General features: G+C 41.5%; 1 protein-coding gene across 3 annotated transcripts in view; it reads left to right on the forward strand.

Annotated features, from left to right (window-relative positions):
- The window catches only part of dmgdh (dimethylglycine dehydrogenase), a 200,459-nt gene that overhangs the window by 106,582 nt on the left and 68,077 nt on the right, over positions 1 to 25,800 (forward strand). For all 3 annotated transcript variants that reach the window (XM_076284921.1, XM_076284920.1, XM_076284919.1), the window contains one exon: positions 16,877 to 17,030. In XM_076284921.1, coding sequence (XP_076141036.1) covers positions 16,877 to 17,030 — 154 coding nt within the window. The remainder of the gene's footprint in view (positions 1 to 16,876; positions 17,031 to 25,800) is intronic.

The following is a 25,800-nucleotide window of genomic DNA, read 5'->3' on the forward strand; positions in this document are numbered from 1 at the left end:
GTATCGCAAGCCTATCTCGTAGCTTAACAGCAGCGCGTCGGTGCACTGCACGCTCGGCCGGGGTTCACATCCTATCTCTTCTTTTCACCTCTGAGCCTACGGGACACAACAATAGGTTTTGACCATACATATTTATGTATAGTTACTCTACATTGAGAGACCAATAGGTACAAGACATCAGTCAAAAACAATTGAATCTACGTGTCACACTAGTTCACCTGCAGGTAGCGAGAAGCAAGAGGACAATCTCACATCATAAGAAAATCGAACCCACAACGCTAGGATAACAAGTCCCCTGCTTTAGGCACTACACCATTTCTTACTGTGGTGAGTCTGTGAAGATTATGATACTATCTTATCAAAAAGCAAGGCAATACTTGATTCAACATAAATAGCAAGAATGACCCAAGTAGCGGAGTCAGTCTCTTAATCAAAATAAAGCTACAGGATCAATCATTGAGTCACGAGATAAACATCCACTTCGCAATTTTTGGTTAGGCAGTTGTGATTTTTGGTTAGGCGCTCAGGACACCAACTGGAACTAACAAGGAACGACACAAGTGCGACTGCCCTGGGGCAGTAGTTCAAACGACCAAATTTTGCGTCCTTGTTTGCGATTGAGAGTTCTAACTTCCTTTTCTAGAAACACCAAATTCAAGAACGATGGAGCGAACTACCACGGTTGCGACGCAAGTTAGCAAACAACGCTTTCTAGAAACGAGCCCCAGAGCAGTGGTGAGAGATAGGTCATTGTTTTTTGAAAGTCATAATGATTAATCATTGTGTTTGGCTGGTTGCACTTATTCCAGCACATCATGTCCACTGTCATCCTAACAAGAAAACGTGCTTGGGTGCGTTTTGTGCAGGTAGCCTAAGGCTAGCTTTACACGACAATGATCTGAACACAATCCGCAAAAGTGGCGTTGCATTCCCACTTTTTATTTCGTGTTTAGACGAGCATCTTTGGGTGGAAATCTTCATGCACACAGTGACGCAAAAGTGTGTGAAATTTGATGTAGTAGGCCTATGCATGCCAGGTGGCACTGTGAAGCACTGCCATACGTATAGTGTGTATAGTATACATAAGTATAGTATACTCTTTTGATCCCGTGAGGGAAATTTGGTCTCTGCATTTATCCCAATCAGTAAATTAGTGAAAGACACACAGCACACAGTGTACACACAGTGAGGTGAAGCACACACTAATCCCGGCGCAGTGAGCTGCCTGCATCAACAGCGGCGCTCGGGAAGCAGTGAGGGGTTAGGTGCCTTGCTCAAGGCCACTTCAGCCGTGCCTACTGGTCGGGTTTCGAAACGGCAACCCTCTGGTTACAGGTCCGAAGTGCTAACCAGTAGGCTACGGCTGCCCCAACACCAAGAGCGTGCGCATGTGTTGAAACTTCCTTCTACTTCTCTCCGTAGTAGCGCGAAATAGCCCACAGTCGAAAACCTAAGCTAAGGCAACTTGAATGTCCGACTGATGGAAATAATCCAACATGTTTGTTGTTGTTTGGCTGTACTGCACATGGATATGACGTCAACGCGTATGCGAGGATAGCCAGCGTGAGCAGCTCAGAGCACACTTTTGCGTTTTCAACCCTTTAAACGGGAACGCGACGGTGGAGCGTCTTTAAGATTTCCACTCTGGAGGGTGGGTTCATTTTTTTGCGTTTTTAAGCCCCCAAAACGCTGTCGCCGTCTAAACAAAAGGCACATCTGATAAAATATTTTGTTAGTTTCACCTGGGAGCGTTGTTGTGTAAAGCCAGCCTAAATAGACAGGACTTCACCGCTTAAATGGTCACAAAACGTTTACACAGACTTTTTCGCCAGCCAGCTTGGCATCAGCAACTCACTCTGCAACTGGATAATGGACTTCCTTACTAACAGACCCCAGACTGTTAAATTAGGAAGTCTCTCCTCCTCCACTATCACCCATCACAGGGGTGGGCCTGATCAGAGAGGAGAATGAAACAGCAGTGAATGAAACAGTGGTGTAAAAACAATAACCTGGCACTCAACACCCAGAAGACCATTATCATTGTGGACTTCAGGAGAACCAACAGCAAGGCACACACCCCCCTCCATATCAGCGGTGCTGAGGTGGAACGTGTGTCTAACTTTAAGTTCCTTGGGGTCCACATCACAGAAAATCTTTATTGGTCTCTCAACTCCTCCAGTCTGTTCACTTTCTACGGACCCTTAAGAAAGCACACCTATGTCCTAGAATTCTCTCAGACTTCTACCGCTGTACCATTGAGAGCATACTCACAAATTGCATCTCTGTATGGTACGGCAACTGCAACGCTGCTGATCGCAAGGCACTACAAAGAGTAGTGAAATCTGCCCAAAAGACTATTGGCTCCCAACCCCCATCCATTCTCAACACATATCATAAACGCTGTACAAAGCCATTGTCAAGGATGCCACACACCCAAACCATGGTCTTTTCACCCTTCTTCCATCTGGCAGGCGTTACAGGAGCCTGCGCTCCCACACCAGCAGGCTCAGGTAAAGCTTCTTTCCAGAGGCTGTAACACTGCTGAACAAAACTACACCTCTAGCATTTGCATTTTAGCTGTTTACTTGTTTACCTGTTTACTTTTTAGTTCTGCACTGTGTGTTGCCCCCTGCAGGTAACCCCCAGAACCTAGTCAACGTCAGCCGTTTCTCAGACGTAACCCCAGTCCTAAGCAGTTAAAACCTACGATACCTCCCTGGAGGTAATTGTAGATAGCAGGGACCTACTGTCGAGTGCAGTCGCACGACTTCCCTCTGCGGCGCAGATAACCTAAAGCTCCTATTTTTAAATATCCCCCTTGGAAGTTGATCAGGCTTCCGTGGTGGATTTATTGAGATGTTTATGAAATAAGGAGCGACTACGCCTAGGTCTCGAACAGTTGGCTAACGTGCGAAGATGTTTGACCCTAGAATTTATCTAGAGACACAGGTTATAGGCTACTTCTTGCTTAGGTTTTTAAAGAGTGGAGACCTTCTTACCGTCCTTCAGTATAAAGTCACGCTGACCTAAGTCTTAGAAAAGACAGATGAATAACCACAGAAGAGACACGTTATCTTACCCTCCTGCTGGAATTCGTAGGAAAACCAAGAAAAGACAAAAAATACTGCTTGAAGAATTAGATGCCAAGATTAAATAAGTTCTTTACTTTTCAGCACTTTGGAGATGATAACAAAATGCGGCGTAATATCCACTTGCAGGTAGAAATGTTGCAGAAAATGTAAAAAGAGTAAATCCACAAAATAGGAAAATAGTAAATCCACAAATGGAGAAGAGATTACAATAAAAATGGTAAATCCACAAAATAGGAAAATAGTAAATCCACTAATGGAAGAATATAAGGAAAAAAAGTAAGTCCTCAAAAAAAGGGAAAAAGTCAGCTGATTGTCTTCTGCAGTCACTCTCTGTCGGAGTAGCAGGTCTGATATCTGCAACAGGTTCCACGGAGTTTCGGTCCGCGACTCAGCCTGGCACGACGTCCAACACTTTGCTTCTCAACGAATTTCGGAGGACGAATTCTAACAACCGCACGCGACATCATAAAGCAAAAACCCAGCGAGTTGAAGGAAGGAAAAAAGAAGAAGCAGCCCCGATTGTCTAGTTCAGCCCCTATTTATACTAGGTAGACTTGACCTCCCCCACACATTCCTGAGACAAATCAATCCTATTTTCCCACGACAGTTTAGAAACTTCTAGAAGTTCCCACGAGGGCTGGGAATATTCTCACGTTAGCTAGGAATATAGCTGGGAATATTCTTACAATAGCTAATACATTCTAGAAGCCACTGATCTTACCCAACAATTTAAAATGACACGCATTCACATCCTTCTCCGGGTTACATTTCGGAGATGATACATCACATTCAGGTTTACAGATAGTTTCCACAGGTTACACAAACGGTTTACATTCAATGGCAATTATAACCATGTAACACATTACATTTAGCAACATACACTTTTACAGTCATCAAGAGAGATCGGTTACATTCTTACAGGTTACAAACACTTATGGCATTAACCTTCACACAATGCAATCTGAATACATTCATTTGAACAGTTTAAGGCACTTTACTCATTTCACAGTTTTGAGACATACATAACTCTCTAGACTTTACAAAGTCATGCTACTAAAATACTTGTACTGATACATTTCATTCATCGCACTTTATTATTTATTATGAGGTCATTGTTTGCAGTTATGGTTCATCATCCATTCTTTTATTCACATTCAATAATCATCAAGTATTTCTGAGATCAGGGTGATCTGGTTTAGTAATCCTGCACATTGTTCAACATCTGCTTCAACACATTCATTCACTTCCACGCTTTCAGGTGATCTTAATTCAAGAGTAGGTTGCAAAGTAATTGGTTTAACATTACGATTCAATTCCTGGTCAGTTTCTTTCCTAATTTGTCTAATCATATTTTCTAGATCATAGAGGTTACCTTGATAGCTAGCGCTGAATCTAGCCTTTCTGCGTTTTCGCCTTGTAAGACGTATTGGTTTTGTGCTACTGCTCTGTGGTCCATACGGTTGGTGTTCTGGCAACACGTCACCCCCTACGTGGAGCACAGGGCGTAGCACAGAAGTAGGCACTGTGTAAGGAACTTCGAAGGATACTGGACCCCACAAGATGCCAATCCGGGCTCCAGTATGATACTGCAAAGAAGCCCAAGGGGCTCGCGTCTGATAATCATAAAAACACATTAACACTACACGGGTCACTGGATAACTGTACAGAATTGGAATTTGTCGATATGGAAAGAGATTCCATGCATGCAAGACAGAAGAACTGATCAAATCAAATATATTATCAGGATATACTCCAATCATTATCAAGGGTTCTGGGCTGTGTGTTATTGCTACTACCTGTACCCAGCACTCGGGTCTAGCAGAAACGCAGATTCCACACAGGAGGTAGGTATTACTCTGTCGTCCGAGGTCATGGTCAGCCTGGAGCAGAAGAAATAACGCTATACCTGCCCGGGAACAACTGACGTTGCTACACACCTGTTCTGAGGCAAGGCTAGTTCCAGCAACACATCGGCCCAATCCGCCCGATATTCCGGGGTCTGTAGTGGGGAAGTCGGAGTCTCGGTCGGGACTATCCGATCGGTCTCCATCACATGGTCCTGGCTACATGAGGGAATAAATAAACATTTATCCAGTGCCCCTTTCTCTGTTAGTGGATCGCTTTTCCAAATGTTTGTAAAGGTATCGAGTAGGCAAAATAATCACATGACAGTGAACAAGAGACTAAAGGCCTAGGATGTCTTATCGCTGATTCTATGTACACCTCGTCTCGTTTCATAATTTGGATTCCAGGGATATTCCTCAAAATGCTTGCCAATTGCCCTCGTAGGGGTAACATTCCATAAACTAACTGACACAGGGGTTTTACCTCCCGCATATTCAACTCTTGAATAAAGCATTGCACCTGATCCAAAGACTTTTCACGCATGCATTCAACACACACTTTCCCCACCATAGTCTCAAAAGCATTGTTCAAATAGTCCATGTCACAAAATGAACATGCAGACTCTTTGATCATTAGAATTTGTCCCCTATGAAATCGTCGAGTGGGTCGGAGTCTCCCGATCCCCTGCTTCCAGATGTGGAAGTCCTAGGGTAACATGGATACCTACAGCTTTTACGCAGAGGGTCACAGGCAAATAGTCATAATAATGCTGACAACAATTACACAACTTTTAACATGAAGATCTTAAGAATATTAAGAATAAAGATCTTAATATCGGATAAAGTTCCTTATTGGACAATGGGTTTGGACACATCTCTTTATCATTTAACTCTAGAAAGATAAAACTTGTTAACATTTCTGTAGGTCATAGCCTACCACAGCTATAAGATCTTCAATAACATTACAAATGTTATTCACTAAGGAGGCACAATATTTTACCCAAATAAGTGTAATTCACTAAAAACTTACGCATAGGTCTACTCGCTCTGCTTAAAGGAAATTTGCCCATGAAAGTGCGTCCTTAGTGAAGCCCGTCTCTGCGTGAGCTTTTTAATGACATAACAAGAGGCGGTTGAGGAAGATGCATGGTCATGGAGGGTCTAGAGACATCTGACTACATTTCGTACCTACAACGAGCATCGGAGTCTCCTCCCTGCCAGTTATCCTTAGCCTATCTGCGTTGGGGTCATCTGCAGGACGAGAACCATCATGTCTTATTTGTATTTACTAGTGTTTCCAGGTTTTACTGAATTTTAGAGTATCTGAGATTGAATGTAAGATCATATCTCTATTAGTAAATGGGATACTTCCTTAAATGCATCTAGCAATTAACTGACGTTGTTAACCACGGTAGGCCTCTGCAGGCATCCCTTATAATGATATAACGTTATCTTCCACATCCTGTTTTGTAGTGTCCTCACACTGTCTCTTAATTACAACACTACTGGTCCATGGAACAGTCAAGTGAAATTTCTATTTATTATTTTAACATTGTATACTAATGCACATCTAAATATTGTAATGGAATAAGTAATGATTGGGTTAGCAGTAAAACTGAATTGCCCCTCGGGGACTAATAAAGTTATCTGAATCTGAACCCGAATCAATACACAATTGGTTAAATATACCCAGAAGTTACCTTAGCCAAAGCAACACGTGTCTAAGAACCTACCAGCAACTGGACACTTTGGATAAGTTATCATTATCTTTGGATAACGCGTGTTTGCATCTTCTATTACTTAGCCTACTACACGCGCAAGTAACTGGCTACACTTCGCTGCATACTTCCATCTGCAGTATGAATTCTTACCACCAGGTTATCGTGTCCCATTTCAATTCTAGTTATGCTTTCTTTCTAACATTCTATCTTGTACTTTACCTATGAAAGTTATATTATACTAAGTTCAATAAAGATCATTGTTGTCAGGTAAAACATCTTTACCATCTTCCTGGGAATATACAAGATCTTTTGCATTTAAACATTCTCATGCGAATAGGGGAAAAAATATAACAGCATTTCCAATTCCTGCCACGCTAGATTGTGCTTACTAGAACGCGTTATGTCACAAGATTCCTACGATTATTTTAAAGTTTGATCATATTGTCTACCTATCATTTATATATGCTGACATTATATTTTTAAATGAGCATGGCAAAATAATGTTTATTAATCACACGCTGTAACTCGTTCTTATGAAAATGTCACTTTCAAGCATAACCATAAATCATCTAGGCCTACTTTTACGCACAATGGATAAAAACATATCAAGATGCGGACGCGCCTATAAAGTAGATGCAGATATAAGTCTAATCCAAGCAGTGTCATACACCAACCCAAATGGCCTAGAAGGGACGAGGTTATCGGGCATTCAAGGAAATACGAGTTAGAAAATCGAGTTGAGTTTCTACTTAAAAACTGTCGACGCACTCCATCTCAAATAGAACAGTAACCGATTAGGTATTTAACTATCTAATTGCCCAAAGTGTGGCTTTCTCCACATGAATTTTTGTTTCATCTGCATATGTTATCAACTAAAGTTGTTGGTCCTGTTCATCAACACCTTAGTAGCACAATCTGATTACGTTACTGCCTGGCTCTGGCTGCCCTAAATTACCTCGTAACACGGTTCTTCTTCTGAATTTTTTGCCATAGCATACATTTTACCGAGTCTAATATGGACCAATGCAACCTAGAGTCCATTTCAAAGTTTACATTGTCATTTGCCTAAACCAACGATCATCAAATTGTATTATATTGTAACATTCTCATCTGTATGGTTCACGGAAGACTATATGCCTATCAGCAGAGGCATAGTTAAACCCCGGAAGGGTACAAATTCGTTTTCGCATAACCTGAGACTTTAACACCAAGCAATTTAAAGTTTCTTGTTTCTGCCAATAAAGATAACCATAGGAAATATACACGTGAGACTGGTATGTAATTCTGCAAGGGATTTATCTGTATGGCCGTGCGCATTCCTTATCATCTGATTAGATCCACACAATCCCACAGAGCTGGTCTTCGTCTCGCATCATTGCTCCCAAGGCTCCCATTATCCAAGCCTCGCTAGGGTCTCTGTAAAGTAACCCCAAGTTATATGCGACGCCAACATCTTTATCTCACTCACCGTTACTCTGAGGATAATTATTAACTTAAGACACTAATTCAAAGGGTTTATGTAAAGCATTGTGAGTTGTTTCTTACATGTTACTGTGCTTAAATTAATCTTGACTAGTTTAACTATTCGATATGGCCAACGCTCCTCTGAGTCTCTTTGCTGGCTAAAGCAACCCATGAACGCGGGAACTGCGCAAGGTTTCATACCGTCCCGATGATTGAACAAGTAGAATAGTGGAGTTAAAATGTCTAAACGGCTACCAGCACATTGACACGATCTGATTCAAAATCATTAACTTTTCTACATTGTTATAAGACAAAGACGTGCCTACTAAATAAGGGACTTCCACCCGTTGATTCTAAGCGACGTGATACGCCTATGTTAGAGAAACCATTGTAACAAAAACGATGTGTGAGATCCCATGAATATTACAGCGCAACTAACCTAAAGTCGATCTTTCGGCTTAAAATATGAATTCAAATGTAAGGATTTAAAGATCCGCTGCTTTTAGTTTACTTTCTTTTAGATAAAACTTGTATCTTTACTTTAAACAATACACGGGTATTGTAAATGGGGATTCATTACGGACCAAGCCTCGCAGAACTCTCTAGGCCTTAGTCTTATAATAAAATCTAAAAATCACTATCGGGATCATACCATGATAGTCTATACGAACACTTTTAGAAATGCATATTCTTAGCATGGACTAAGTTACAAAGCATCAGTTACTCAATGGGAAATAGTGACCACATGAGACAATTCCACACTAATTATCTTATCTTAACAGTATACTTTATCTCCTATCGTTAGGTTTGGAAGCTAAGAACCATTATGAATGTGAATTACAACGTGATTATGGGTATCATCCTCAATTAAAAACAGAATGTCTTTGCGGAGACAACTACCAGAGAATAAAGTTTAGAAATTTCACTACCCCCACCAAGGGTCACAAAATCTGGCTCTGCCCTGACTCGACAGGCTAGTGACAGAAACCAGGACACCTTGGGGTAGAGCTCGAGAAGCTTCTCATGCCAATTCAAGATTAATGTATTTTTGGTCGTACCTGGTACATTGTTGGAATTTGTCTCAAAGTTGACCTTCCTAGTTTACGCACCATTCCCTTTGTTTTACGCATAACATCTGAATACAACTTTCAGATATAGCCTACTGTTGGACAAGGGACATTATTGATCAATAGACAGACTACATCTACACATCCCCCGCAACGTTGCGTTATGTCTTAAACAAAAATAAAGAGTTATAGGCTGATTTGAACGTTCAACCTGTCCTGAATGAACTAAAACGCTTATTAAGATTCCCATTATGGACACAGCAGAATAGGTTATTATCCTAAAGTTTATTTGGAAATCTGTCTGTCTGCGAGTCTATAACGAACTGCTTGCGCCCACAAATGAGCAGCCAGGTCATTACACTGCAGTGGTTGGATACGGTTGGCTAACCTCTCGTTATCTATGGTTACTCCAATCCCCAGTAAAAAAGTTGTCTTTTCCATCCTTCCCAATAAAAACTTTTCATCTAATTTAAAAACTGCTGTTTACATACTTTGTTTACAAACTAGAAACCATAAGGTCCTGATCCTGCGAACATTAACCGACTATTCAAGTCTATTGACGTGGTCCTGTACTTTCCAAACATTACCGACAGACGCATGTTTGACACTCGTGAATATCAGTTTAATACCCATTCTGAAACATAACAGACTTAAGTTACTTTACGAGTCTAATCATATTTTTTTTCTTGGCAGACTGGTTGCTTTATCAGGCGGACATTTGACATCTGCTTTTTAAACAGTCTACGTAAGCAGCCTATTCCCTCCATTCATCTTTGGTTCGCTGACCTGAGTTGTACATTGAAACTGGGTACAGGCTAACTTTAGAATATTGGACTCACGTTTTCCTCTGGTTTTATTCGAATAGTCGTGTATCTCTGTCAACGCAACGAACGAGCCTCTAAGGAATAGTTTTTTTTGTTTTGTTTTACTCGCTATGTTGAACTTTCCCTCGTCGTTCTCGCTTCACAGCTTGTAACATAGACGTGTGTGACTGATCCTTATCGCCAAGAGTGGCCTATCTCTGCATAGCCTCGACTGTGTCCTGCCGTAACTCTGTTAAGCAGCCAGGGTCACAGAAACACATTTCAAATAACTCTCAAAAACGACTAGGAGGGGATTTAAGCTAATGCGTTTATCACAAAAGGCTACAACTGTTTCGAAGAACTTTTCATCCAGTTCACGTATGGCATATCAAATAAACCCATCTTCCCGCAGCCGCACTCACGGACGGAGAAGGCTATCCTATATCTCTCATGGGATCTAACTCCTAGAAAGTTTCTATTAAAACACGATGGATTCTGCATCATTTAGGTATTACACCAATGACAATCTGAAGTCATTGACGTTAAGCCTACGCTCTCAACACCAGTCGAATTAGTCTATACTTGTACTTAATGAATCAACATCACTTTTACACACGCATTCAAGCGGTGTGTCTGTGAATTCCATGCAGCGCACTAGTTACAACGTTCTGTCCAGCTAAATAGATACTCGCTTCTCATCCATTCACGAACGGCGCTCTTGTTTATTAACACTGATAACTCTGCTTATTGGCTGTACAAAGGCGATTGTGGGTTTAAGTTCTTTTGCGTAATAACATCTAGCAATAACTATCCATTAATTTATTGGATACCAGCAATACATTATAGCAGTGGAACAACATGGGTCCTGGCCAGTAACCCACGCAGTGTCATCACCACAATGCATCCCCAAAAACTTTAGTTAGTTGTAACTACACAAGTTAATTGATACTTTGATCAAACTGAAACATTTCTTTGTCATGTATACTAAATACTACACGCAACAAACTCGTCAATTATTGGAGGCGTAACAGCCAATGTAATTAAAGGCATTTTGATGAGTTGTAAGCGCTTAAGCACTCCTGCTGGTATCCGTACCAATGATGCCTTCAGCCTATCTCCCCTAATCTCGGTGCTTATCGAAGGGGAGCGACCCCTCATAGCCCAACTGCAACTAGGGAGACGGCCATCGCAGTTTGAGGACTGGTAGTTTACCTACAAGTTGTTATACGTTTGAGTTTAGTTAAGCCATTCTGTCATTACTCGCTGGCTTGCATTTTCTAATACGATTTTTCAATTAGCATAGGCTACTCGAAGCATTCTACAGTCCCAAACATTAGGGACGCGAATCTCGACTCGCGGTAAGCGTTTCTTTTTTTCTTAGATTCAGTCTCATTTCCTGATGGAGAACTTATATAAGCCTACGACAGGCTCAAAATAGGCAAACTCTGCCATCGCTAGAGCTGTTACTTTTAGTTTTACGCACGGATTTCCGCCTATAGTCTCCCTACTACTGAACAACACATAGTAAAGATGCCTTTAGAACCTATTCCCAAAAGATATTTGTCTAATATCTAACATAGACTCCGTATCTCCCTTTTCCAGGCAAGCGCGTACCTCGACGCTGTTTATTACTTTCCGTAACTGCTTCTGCAATATCAGTGCAACCTCTTTCTGATGTTACACCAGTTACCCTCCTAATAGTCCGGAATATTAGGAACCGTCTTACTTTTACGGTCTCGACCCACGAACTTTCTGTAGGTGTTTTTGTCGAGGAATAACCACTTCCCCTCGGAACTTAAAACAACAGCCACAACAGTGTTTTGTCTTACGCGTTGTTTGTATATTATATTATCTAATATAAGTTCCAGAGATAACCACCAGGACCGTTATGTGTCTATCAGAACACACCGAATGCGACGGGTTAACACTTCTCCGACGCTAAAATTAGACTGATAATTAGAGTTGCGTTTTCAACATCTAATACTATCTAAAGGTCCTCCCGGGTTGTTTCGGCACCATGTGTTGCCCCCTGCAGGTAACCCCCAGAACCTAGTCAACGTCAGCCGTTTCTCAGACGTAACCCCAGGCCTAAGCAGTTAAAACCTACGATACCTCCCTGGAGGTAATTGTAGATAGCAGGGACCTACTGTCGAGTGCAGTCGCACGACTTCCCTCTGCGGCGCAGATAACCTAAAGCTCCTATTTTTAAATATCCCCCTTGGAAGTTGATCAGGCTTCCGTGGTGGATTTATTGAGATGTTTATGAAATAAGGAGCGACTACGCCTAGGTCTCGAACAGTTGGCTAACGTGCGAAGATGTTTGACCCTAGAATTTATCTAGAGACACAGGTTATAGGCTACTTCTTGCTTAGGTTTTTAAAGAGTGGAGACCTTCTTACCGTCCTTCAGTATAAAGTCACGCTGACCTAAGTCTTAGAAAAGACAGATGAATAACCACAGAAGAGACACGTTATCTTACCCTCCTGCTGGAATTCGTAGGAAAACCAAGAAAAGACAAAAAATACTGCTTGAAGAATTAGATGCCAAGATTAAATAAGTTCTTTACTTTTCAGCACTTTGGAGATGATAACAAAATGCGGCGTAATATCCACTTGCAGGTAGAAATGTTGCAGAAAATGTAAAAAGAGTAAATCCACAAAATAGGAAAATAGTAAATCCACAAATGGAGAAGAGATTACAATAAAAATGGTAAATCCACAAAATAGGAAAATAGTAAATCCACAAAATAGGAAAATAGTAAATCCACTAATGGAAGAATATAAGGAAAAAAAGTAAGTCCTCAAAAAAAGGGAAAAAGTCAGCTGATTGTCTTCTGCAGTCACTCTCTGTCGGAATAGCAGGTCTGATATCTGCAACAGGTTCCACGGAGTTTCGGTCCGCGACTCAGCCTGGCACGACGTCCAACACTTTGCTTCTCAACGAATTTCGGAGGACGAATTCTAACAACCGCACGCGACATCATAAAGCAAAAACCCAGCGAGTTGAAGGAAGGAAAAAAGAAGAAGCAGCCCCGATTGTCTAGTTCAGCCCCTATTTATACTAGGTAGACTTGACCTCCCCCACACATTCCTGAGACAAATCAATCCTATTTTCCCACGACAGTTTAGAAACTTCTAGAAGTTCCCACGAGGGCTGGGAATATTCTCACGTTAGCTGGGAATATAGCTGGGAATATTCTTACAATAGCTAATACATTCTAGAAGCCACTGATCTTACCCAACAATTTAAAATGACACGCATTCACATCCTTCTCCGGGTTACATTTCGGAGATGATACATCACATTCAGGTTTACAGATAGTTTCCACAGGTTACACAAACGGTTTACATTCAATGGCAATTATAACCATGTAACACATTACATTTAGCAACATACACTTTTACAGTCATCAAGAGAGATCGGTTACATTCTTACAGGTTACAAACACTTATGGCATTAACCTTCACACAATGCAATCTGAATACATTCATTTGAACAGTTTAAGGCACTTTACTCATTTCACAGTTTTGAGACATACATAACTCTCTAGACTTTACAAAGTCATGCTACTAAAATACTTGTACTGATACATTTCATTCATCGCACTTTATTATTTATTATGAGGTCATTGTTTGCAGTTATGGTTCATCATCCATTCTTTTATTCACATTCAATAATCATCAAGTATTTCTGAGATCAGGGTGATCTGGTTTAGTAATCCTGCACATTGTTCAACATCTGCTTCAACACATTCATTCACTTCCACGCTTTCAGGTGATCTTAATTCAAGAGTAGGTTGCAAAGTAATTGGTTTAACATTACGATTCAATTCCTGGTCAGTTTCTTTCCTAATTTGTCTAATCATATTTTCTAGATCATAGAGGTTACCTTGATAGCTAGCGCTGAATCTAGCCTTTCTGCGTTTTTGCCTTGTAAGACGTATTGGTTTTGTGCTACTGCTCTGTGGTCCATACGGTTGGTGTTCTGGCAACACGTCAACTGTTACCTGTATACATTGACTGTACTGCACTGTTTACCTGTTTACATTTACTCCTGCACTGTTTCATCAATGCCCTTGCACTGCTAACACCCAAAAACTGCACAATATATTTATTTATTTATTATATTATATATTACCCTCTATACTCACTGTCATGTCATGTATCTTTCTTTCCTCCGATTGGAATTAATGAAATTACTGCGCAAAGTGGAAAGGGGAAAAAGTGTGAGTTTTCGCAACATTTGTTTATGTTGTAAGAATATGAAATGAATAAATATCATAACAAGAGGCTTTTGCGAATTAGCTGAAAGATGAACGATAATGCGCCATACTGTAGCCTATAGGCTAAAGTTCGCGAGATGGAAAGAGGAAAATATCGTTTTTAAAGTATATTTTTTGGGGTGAATGGGAGAGAGAGTTGGGGTGGGATCCAGAAAGGACCACGGGGCGGGAATCGAACCCAGGTCGCCAGCGTATGGTGCAGGTGCCCCAGCCAGTTGCGCCACAGCTGGGGCCAAAAATGGCGTTTAAATGTCGCCATTAAATTATAGCCTAATCTAATGCACTGTTGTGCTTTTTACATCCGAAATGAGAAGAAATGTGAGAAGACTGCTATTAACTTTAAAGAATATAGGCCTATCTACAATTGAAACTACCGGTAGGCTATCTGCAGCCTACGCAAATGTAATAGCTATGTCCTGGTCTATGGATGTCTGCTTAGTTGTTGCCAGCACGTTTTTTTTTACGATTTAAAATGATACTTTTTAGATTTTCACGGGCCAAGTTGAAGAGCTGTTGTCTATTATTGTTCGTGCAAATATAGGCTGATTCATGTCTCCTTGCATTTTGCAAGTGCCCCCCCAGTGCGGCCCTGTTTACCGGCAATGCTACAGCGGACTTCCACCTCGTAGCGAAAAAGTTGTAATACATTTCACGCAGCTGCGTGGATCACAGAAAGCATGAATGAAGTGGCCTCTTAAAAATGGGACCCACTGTACCGTGTCTGGGAAGGAAACAGACACTGGTCAGCTCATGTCGACCACATGCTGTGGAGAAGAGGAGAACTCAAGGAACTGGAGCCTTGCACACTTTTTGAGGACAAAGACTTAAAACCAGTTGCCTGACCCAGTATCGACCAGTGGAGAGAAACTGCCTGATCAGTAATCAGTGAAATGAGTTGTGTTGAAAAAAAAAATATTTAAAGTAACTGTTCCTGTGTTAAGAAGACCTAGTAAGTTTAGGGTTGATTTTTAGTAAGACGGGTCTTAAACCTAAAGGGGAGGAATGTAATAGACTGGGTTTCTCATGCTGTGAAGTAACAGTAAATGTGATTGGTTCCCTAAGTCACATGACTCAGTGTAAGGAGTAAGCTAGGAAGTAAGTTCTGGAGCAGTGAGTGTATGCTGATGTCTTCTTGTAGCCTTCAGTAAACGTTGGTCAGTTGTTCAAACCACCGTCTAAAGTGCATTAATGCTAACCCACAAGATATTACAGACTGGACATCCTACTAAATTTAAATAAGCTTTTGACTAGTGACCATGCATTTTAGACCACGATAATAAGGCCCTAAATTTAGTAATAAAGTAGCTTGTACAGTAGGTACAGAGTGCACCCCGATGGTTTCTAAATTTGTGCCATTCAAAAATTTAGCAGAATCAGCACCTTAATTAATGTCATTACACTAGTTCACATTCCGTAATTTGCAAACAGATATAATAGCATAATAGAAAAGCATGTTTCGTGAAATCTCTGGCCAGGGTCCTGAAGTGGTTTGTGGGATCGTGCAGGAGTCAACTGCGCAGGCAAGAGTCATGCAGGATTCCGCCATACAACCCTTTATTCTTGAACTATGGAAGACGGGAGGCGTAAGGGGAGGTGGTGGGTTGCAAGCGGAGTTTGGATGCTGCAACTTCGGTAGGTAGAGGCCTGTCTGATTCAAGGAGGCGTGGCAAATTCCGTCATGCTCCTCCCAAACTTCCGTTTGTAAATGCCATTAATACCACCTGGGCCTGCTATGAAAAAATGGTTCTTCGGCTCATATCCGTATTACAGGTTTGGGCCAAATTATTGTTTTGTATTTTAACTTCCAGTTGAGTTGTGGAAAACGGATATGGGAAAAGTCTGTAAACCGGTGAAAAAAACAGTAGGGCCTATTGCTAGCAGAGCTGAAACCTCTATCAGGTGCAGATCTGGCTCACAGTCAGATACCGTACAGACAGATCTAAAGGCTTTCATGTGGACTCGGGCCGAAGGAAATTGTTATGTGGATTGGCATCCAGAGGGCATGTTGTTGGATGACCACTGAAGAAGTCAAGAAACTTCAAGAGGAGAGAAAGAGTCCAACAATGCTACCATGTCTACTCAAGGCAATGGCTTTTTTAAAGGCTCATCGAATTGGACACTAATCTTTCAGTGAAAATGTTGCAGTCATCTGCAGATAGTGACGTAGATGTTAGTAGTGTTGGAGGATTGAGAAGAGACTTGTTGGTTGTCACCGGGGTGCAGAGCTGTAATGTCTAGATTCTACCAAGATGACAAAATGATTGCTTGAGAGGCTTTTGAGATTACGCCAGAATGAAACTGTAGGAGGAGGAACAGCTGAACTATCCAGGGGATGCACAGATAATTTAATAAAGTAATGATTAGATACAGGTAATGGATAAACCATCCAGTCATCCAGTAGAGACAAGAAGGCCTGTCCCACCTCCTCTACAAGATAAAAGACTTTGCTTTCCCTCTTTTGTCTGTCTCTTTGTACATGTGGAGAAATGTGTTACTCGTTACAAGTTCTTACTTGATTGCATTGACTTGATATATTAGAAAACAGGCATGCATATTTGACATGTTTTTGTTTTGTCAACCTTTCCCATGCACCTCTCTTTCAGTGGGTTACCCTAAAGAAGAGCGTTTTGCTGGTCGGCCAACAAAGAGAGTGAGTGGAGCTTATGACTTGTTGAAGGACCAGGCCTCCATGGGGTTCCATGCTGGCTGGGAACAGCCCCACTATTTCTACAAACCTGGAGACCAAAAAGGATACCAGTGAGTGATGGCATCATGTCACGAAATGTATTTTTTAAACACAAAACAGGTCCATGGCTGAGTGGTCAGTTGCAACTGAAATTATTGTGACATACAAGCACTGGTCATGAACACTGGTAACCCAACAAAGACTGTTAAAAGTACTATACTATATATATATAGTATTATACTTCTTTTTCAACAAGTCAAAATAGGCCTATGGGTTGCACAAAACATGTCCCTGAAGCTGTTTGCACAAAATTCTCAGATTAGACATTATCATCAGCTCTATTCTCGCCAGTTTCAGTCCCTTTCAGGGGTCCATTTCCCAAACCATAGGTGCTAACTATGATGCATCTTCCGTGGTAGCGTCACAGCCAAATGTGAGTTGACTGTATTTGAGTCACACGTAAATTACAGGAAATATGGTGTTGATTTTTGGTTTTACTTCGGTCACATTTTAGTAAGAGCTGAAAAATATGCTCTTTTTCTTTTGTCGAAATGAAAAACGTGATATGTGACAATATGAAACTTAAGTGTTTGTGCATGCGAAACTCAAATCTACGGACTCACATTTGGAAGTGACACTACTAACATAATTGCTATAATGGATAGCATCTATGCTTTTGGGAAACTATGCTTTTGGGACCACAGAATGGGCCTTAAATGCAAATGAGCTGTTGCTGGCCACGCCCCACTCCAGAACTGAGGGCGGCATGGTCGAAAGCCAGGGAATACAAGGCGATGACACAGATATGGAGGATTTTCCACCAGAGAGCTTCCGACTGTCATTGATATAAGGCAATATGTTATGGAGGAATAATGAAAAATGTGTGACAAACATCATGACAAACCACCTGTTTGATTTCCCGCAGTAAAGTAGCCTAATAGTCAAGTTATGGAATTAAGCCGTGAATGGCCCAGCCCGTAGTTTTGCCAGATAAAAAAACATTTTGTGAGCCTTTAGAAATTCCAAATCCTTAGTAGCCTACTCATCTACATACTGCAATATTGGCTTAGCGTAGCAATATTCAGTTACCGCTCTTTTATTGTTTTGTTTTTTTTGGGGGGGTTGTAAATTAAATCTGGCACTCTGAAAATGCTTGCAAAGACAAGCATGAAGTAACAAACGGTTTCTCAAAGAACAAAATTGGCATCAACACAAGCAGCAGATTGAAATAAAACTTTGTTTCATTCAAGAGTTTGACAACGGTGAGGATGATTAGCACTATGCATGCAAGTTTGTTGAATTACTTCAACAAGCGGTCTCTATAAGTATGGGATAACGGCAGCCGAGGTGTCCTGTTATACGAAATTATTGGACAAGGGCGAGAGGCAAATAACTCCCCGACGCGCAGTGGAGTAGGCTAGATAAATTCGTAATCTGACCTATTTTCTTATAACTGTAATTTCTCTATCTATCTATCTATCTATCTATCTATAAGGGATGGGCATGATTAATCGACGATGGATAATTGATTATTATTATTAGAATTTCGTCAATCACGTTAATTTGTTATCGATTAAACTAATGCAGGTTGCGTTGCGTAGTATGAGTCTTGATGCAATGAAATGAATTTCACTGTATGGTAGCAATTAAACATTTTACCACTTGGGGGCAATATGTGACGCCATAGTCAGTTACCTGCGAGTTTCCGTTTTGATTTCAAAAGTAGGCCTAATCATGAGGAGGTCATGGGAAGTGTGGCGTGCGACCATTTTGATTAAAAAAAAAAAAAAAACGACTTAGTTCACTGCAAACACTGTGATGCCGTGTATAAGTAGCCTACAACATGGCCACGAGTCAAATGATGTAGCCTAGGCTACCATTTAAACAAAGTGCATCCGACCCTGGTTAATGTCTCTGGTGGTGAATCCTGCTCTCAGTCTCAAGCGCCCACCTCATAAGTGTACTCAAAGAGCTGTAAACAGTGTTGTAAAGCTGCGTGTACAAAACCGCTTCGAGCTCCAGTGGAATTTTGATTTTGTGACGAGGACTCTGTTTAAGAATGTCGAGAGTGTGCAGAGAGTGTGCATAGTGCTCAGAGTGACAGTGTACAAACACACATCTGACACAAGCACGAAAAAGTTTGATGCAGTTTTTGATGTGTTAATTAAAATGTAAAATGTAAAGTAAAATGTGTCATTATATCTGCTGCTTATCACCAGCCACTGAAAATGTCTGGCCCAGCTCAATTTCTTGGTTTGAAAATCTGGCCCAACATTTACATATTCTCCTAGCTCCAACTTCACTTTTTCAATGTTTGCTAGACTATATTTCGAAACAAGTGCTTCACAGCAATCATCCCAAACTCAAAACAACACCCTCTGGTCGCTGCATGGTCCCTGGTGGCTGAGAAAATGGTAATATAAACAGAATTTCCAGACCGTAGTCTCAGTGAGACCTCAACTGGGACCCCGTTTACACGAGCATGTGTATTTTTATAAACGAAGACATTTCCCTACGTTTGAGCCTTTCATTTAGACGCAAACGGAGAATTCGCCCCGTAAAACGGTTATCCAAAGAAACTCCGGCCAAAGTGGTTTTTTTGGAAAACTCCGTTTATGCGTTTGGTTCTAAACTGTGGTAAACGGAGTTTTGGGCAGCCAACGTCACAGTATGCGACAGAAGTACACCAAATGTGCGACCAATGTTTACATTTACATGTTCTCACGTGCTACTTTTCAGGGTTCTGATTGGTTAATGTGAGCTTGAGGCTATCGTTAGACTGCCACTGTGGTTTGGCATGCTCATGACAGCATGTATGTACACGGGTTCGTGTAAACACATTTTTTTTAAAAACGGTCTCGTGTACATGCAGTTTTATTTGCAAACGTAGATGGCCAGATATTCGTTTAGGAAAATACCCTGCTTCGTGTAAACGTAGTCTGAGAGAGAAAGTCATGTGCAGCCAGGGTAATATCTGACTACTCTCCACACATTTCTGGGTCCACATCTGCCATGTGGTTTTGAGTTCAGTATACCTTCTATTTCTGTCAGGACTTTCTATTGTCTGTTTCTGACCGCCAAATGTTAGAAGCAAGGACTGCAAGCTGGGTTGCAGGGCAGTAAAGGCCTCCTTTAACTCTCTCTGACCATGGTTGAAGTTTGTCCCCTGGTCAGCTAACAGCTCATAAGGAGTCCCTCTTCTAGAGACAAACCAACGGAGTGACATCAGAAACAAGTCGGTGTTCAGCAGGTTTTAGGTAGACTCATCTCGTAGTCATACGTTTAAATATTATGCCCCAACTCTTCTCACTGTGACGACCCACACGGATGGTGTATGGGCCGAAGCAGTCAACACCAGTAAAGTAGAAGGCGGGATGGGGGATGTCAGCCATTCTTGGAACCTAGGGTTTCCCTCTCCACCTCTGATACTGTACACAGTGCTGCTGATGTGCTCCCGACCTCTCAAGACCCATATTTCCGTCACAGCTCAAGCAAAGACTCTTTCCACCCTAGGGTGGTGTAACTCCTCATCATAGTACTTTATAAGAAGAGTAGTCAGGGGCTGTTTGGGGTCTTGTACTACAGGGTATACTACTTCTTGGTCCAGTGCCTCTCCCTTGTGCAAGAGCAGGGGCGGAGTGGGGCACTAAAATCCACCGGGAAAATTCTGACGGCACCAGCATAGTCATATGTCATAGTCATAGTCATCATAGCATAGTTGCCTGTATAAATTAAAAAAAAAGGCCTAGCCTACAGACAATGTCAACCTAATAACTCAGGTAATTAAATAATTGAAAAACCAGGCACTTTGAATAGGTTTGTAGTAGGGGTGTGAATCTCTCATGTAAAAGACGATACGATTCACATCTAGATACATGGGCACGATTCGATACAAGAAAAGATACATGTTCATAAAAAATTATTCAGTACGATTCGATGCGATTCGATGCAGTTCGATGCAGTTGAAGAATGGAAAGCATTCTGAAAGATTTTTTATCATTTGCTTAAGGTGCACATTAATTTTATATTATCAATTATCATGGTCATGTCAATTAGGCAAATACAAATGTGTGAATATGATTATCTAAACTGAGGTTTGTATCATATACTATATTGAAATGAAAAAAAGAATAGTCATTTCAGCCAAACAAAGCAGCCAAATACAACATAAAAATACATTTTTATAGACTTTATAGATTTTCTAGAGTTATATCTGATTGTTTTCAATGAGCTGTAGCCTATTGTTGAGGTAAGACAATACCAAAATAAAATCAAGTCTGAGTGAATATGAGCAAAATAATAATAATTTGTAGCCTACATCGTTTTAGCAGCAAGGGTCAAATTATTCTTTAACTTTAAGGAAATCCCTTCATCAAACGTAAGGCTACTCTACAGACTATCGTTGCCGTTTAGGAATGCTATAGTAAGTGTTTCATTTCGAGCTAGATTTTGACAAACAAAAGAGTAAAAACTGTCAAACACCGACAGAGTGCGAGTTGTCACGTGCTTAAGTTGCAGTAGATGTATGGGTAATGAAGTTCTTTGACTACTTTGGGCAATGAGTGTAGCCCAAAACGAACTTCATTACCCACAAATCCGTGCCACGTGTAGTTTCAAAACAGGAAGTGGGATGAACGCGCTGCTTGCAACGTAAATCAGAGTCTAAGCGAGCCGAAAAGGTTATGAACCGATTTGTAACAAGTAAATCGATATAATGACCGGTTCATTTCAGTTTTATTCCGATACGGGGCTTCACATATCGATGTAGCCGTATCTTACACGTTAAAAACGGATACCGATACGTATCGGTTAATCTTTACACCCCTAGTTTGTAGAGAACGCTTAAGGTAGGCCTATATAGGCTTACATATAGACAGTTCCAACGAGTTCCACAAACCATTTATCAGCCTGAGTGGCCCACTAATTAGTCATTAGGCTAGGCCTAGGCTACATATCAACATAAGAAGCTTGTGCTAGTTTCTGCCTAGCAATAACGTCAATGCTTTAGCTCCGCTAACCTTTCTCTCTGCCTTCCATCCATGTGTAAAACAGCAAGCAACCACGCAAATCCGTCGACTGTCAAAATTCCTGTAGTTTTCCTCGAACTTGATCGCTTGTAGGGTCATTCCATTAGACGAGGGGCCGCTCATTTATCCCCCTACATTTCTGTAAATAGACTTGACCTGCAATCAGTTCATTGGATAAACCAGAAACACATTCCCCTTTCCCAGGAGGCTTTGCTCCATTCTAGCCTAGGCCTACGTTAATTTAAGAACAAACAAACAAATTAAATTGTCTTTTTTATTATTATTTGTGACCATGAAAGTTCTGTAACGCCTGAATAAGACAAAAAATGTATTAAGATAAAAAATTAAGGCTAGCCTACACAAAAATCAGCATGGGAGAGATGAGTGTGCAGGGTAACCATGAATGACATATAGACAGTGAGCGAGTGGTATAAATATTGGTTGGACTTATTGATTTGGTTGGACTTCTTAAGATTTTCGCGGAAAATTCTAAATGCATTAATGATGTAGGCTACGACTCATGGCCGCGGTAAAAGCTCTATGGGCCGGCCCGCACCGCGCACACTCCTCGGCCGGCCGACCGGGAAAACTCCCGACCATCACGATTGCCACTCCGCCCCTGTGCAAGAGCCCTTAGCATCCAGTTCAAGTGACAAGATGAGGAGTCTGCTTGCAGAGGGCACTGGTTTCCCTGCAGAAAGGGCTCTGCATGAGCATCTTGAACCTGCGCGATTCAGCCCTGCGCACGCCTGGACTCGAACCCGCAGCAGCACCTCGGATCGGGAGGCGAGCGAGCGAGCTGACAGTTGAGCCAATAGCCCAGGCTACTGGCTTGCATGCCAGCAGCACTGTTGAGGCGTCGGGGAGTGAGGTTTACCAACGTTCCACAAGCACAGCTAAGCTAGCTGGCATCCTTTACACTCACCCCCCCTAAACCTCACTCCCAATCCGGGTCACGGCACCAATGTAACCTGCGTGTGTTTGAACCTGCGCGATTCAGCCCTGCACACGCCCGGACTCGAACCCGCGAACAGCAGCACCTCGGATCGGGAGGCGAGCGTGCTGACAGTTGAGCCAATTGACCTGTCGCTAAGCCCCGCCCCCCATTGTTACCGTGTGAAAACTCGGACAAACAAACCAGACTTGATTAGAAATACATTGTGGACAATGGCAGCTGACAGTATATGAAAGCAGGCTTTGAGGACGTTTTGGTCGATAAAAGGATTTACTTTCCTCCAGAAGCTATCAAAAGGGACTTAATTATGCTATGGAGGGGTGTATTCAAAACTTTAGAATACATACAAGGTGACAAGCAGTTGTGGCGAGTAGCCGTGCAAAAACCACTGACGTTAATGCTAGCTAGCTAGTGGAAGATTGATACTAAGATATGTTAGGTTACGTTAATAATTGATGTAGTAAGAATATAGTAGTTGGTTAATGAGCATTTTCATCTTGGGATTTAACAGGAAACCTGTGCCAACGTTGTTGGCTTAGTAGCCTACATTATGTCGAGCTGTTGCAAACGCGAGAGACGTCCTCTAGGCTACTGTTGATGAAAATATACCCCGTTTTCTAGCCTCTCGGGGTACCGGCTATCAGTATTACATGTCCCCCATGCAAAACGTTTGACCATGGTTATCCGTCGGGGTTTTTTGAGTTAATAAACTCCATAAATAACCATTAATTTGTCATTTTATGCCTGCTCCCTGTTGATTCCTATGGAGTTGTCCGAGCTGATGTCCGAGTCCCGTTGAGGCTGGACTGTCATTGGCTAATCAGCGTTCTAAGGGTGGCGCTTAGCGACAGGTCAATTGCCCAGGCTACTTGCTCGCATGCCATCAGCACTGTTGAGGCGTCTTGGAGTGAGGTTTACCTCTACAAGCACAGCTAAGCTAGCTGGCATCCGTTACATCTGCACTTTTATAGATTTCCACTGGAGGATCGCCCTGCTAATTGGCTGCCCCATGAAGGTCCTTCGATCTGGCTTCGACGAGGTCTTGGAAGTTTTGGATTCATGGGATGTCTGGCTTCCTTTCCTCATCGCTACTGTTAGATGTGATCTAGGGGGATATGGGTCAGGTGTCAGGATGCTGCAACAGAAGGCTGGGCCTTGACTCCAGCATGATGGCCCTGACAGCTGCAGGAGGGCTTTCCCATGTGTAAAATCATCAGCTGGGTTAGCATCTGTGGGAACATAGCGTCGCATCTGGAGGTCTGTAAGCTCCTAGAGACTTTATACAAACCCAAATTTGATGTAATCCAGGACAGCACAGTGATTAAATTGGTCCACATATAAACATGGCGGATATCCAATGTGAGCTCTATTCCAAGCATTCTTGCCAGCTGAGCTCCTGTAAGGGCTGCACAGAGCTCAAGCCTGGGCATGGACAGCTCTAGAATTGGCTGGTAGGAAGGTAGTATTTGTCCAGAGGAATTCTCTGTGCAAGGGTAGCCTACTGACCCATAGGCCTGCTCAGAGGCAATATGTGGATATCTCTCCAGGCATGAAGGGAAAGTTTCATTTTTCCAGCATGCCAATGGAGAGTTGCTAGACTAGCCACATCTTGTATTTCAGGAAAATTACTAGGGATATCAAGGTATCCGCATATCTAATTAATGGACAAGGCGCAGGCATACGAGTGGATTTCCCACAAGTATAAGAATAACCACTCACCAGCCAAACAAACAATAAATAGCCACCCAACAGCCGATCAAAAGACTAGCATTTGTTGTATCTGGGTAAAATTACAAAACAGGTGATCCCATTCCCTGAAACCACGTTCAGTTAAGTTGAAAGAGAAAGCCAGATCGGATATAAAGGTAACCTTTTCATTTTGTTCATTTTGATTTTGTATTTTATGAACAAAATTACTTGTCTGTGAACAAAATTATAAAGAGAACAGACTGATTGTCAGGGTTCGGCAGGAAGACCCAAGCGCAAGACTCGTTAAAGGCAGGATTCCAGACAAACATACTTTATTACTATTCTACAAACAAAAGCATTCTGTCACAAACTTACAAACATACATAACAAGAGAGACGAACCGACAAGAGACAAAGGAACAGAGGGGTGTAGAAATACACAGACCAATTAACAGAAAGACAAAGGACTGGACGAGACCAACATTTATTTATTTACGATACATTCATTCACAAAGAAAATTGGTGTCCTTAAAGATTGTCCTCATTTTTTTACTTAAGGCATTAAGATCAATTTCCAAACTTATCACTGTATATATGAATAGATATTTCTACTGGCCTGCTTCCTGATGACATTAATGCATAAACATGAAAAGATAAACCAAACACACCTTATTGGTCCTTGATATAAAGGCGGAGATAAGAGCTTAAAAGTAAAGCATAAAATTACACTGCCTAAGGATTAATGCTCTTCATGTAATTCATAGACAATTCATCTATAGGTTATCCTTGATGTAATTCTTTGTTAGTCTACATTTATCTCTCTCTTTCTCTTTCCCCATTCCTGTCAGACACACACAAGCACATATCCAAAAGTATGTTTGTATTTTCTAATGTAAATGGCAAATGTATGTTTGTATTTTCTAATGTAAATGGCAAATGTTTGTATGTTTGTATTTTCTAATGTAAATGGCAAACATTGCATGTAATGACAATTTTTGCCCTAAAAATTGTCTAATATCTAATGACCTACTTACAGAGCCCTCGAGGTGTCATTGCAAGATCTTTTTTTTTGTTGCATATCTTGAGTATGTTCTTTAAAATGAGTGCAACTGTACTTTGTCAAATGTTGATTCAGAGCAGGTTATACAAAAAATTGTGTTTTTCTCTCATG

This window comes from Alosa pseudoharengus, unplaced genomic scaffold (assembly GCF_046254945.1).
Source record: "Alosa pseudoharengus isolate Yale_2024_CS ecotype anadromous, Long Island Sound unplaced genomic scaffold, YU_APseudo_1.1 YU_APseudo_1.1_scf_14, whole genome shotgun sequence".
NCBI classification, from domain to species: domain Eukaryota; kingdom Metazoa; phylum Chordata; class Actinopteri; order Clupeiformes; family Clupeidae; genus Alosa; species Alosa pseudoharengus.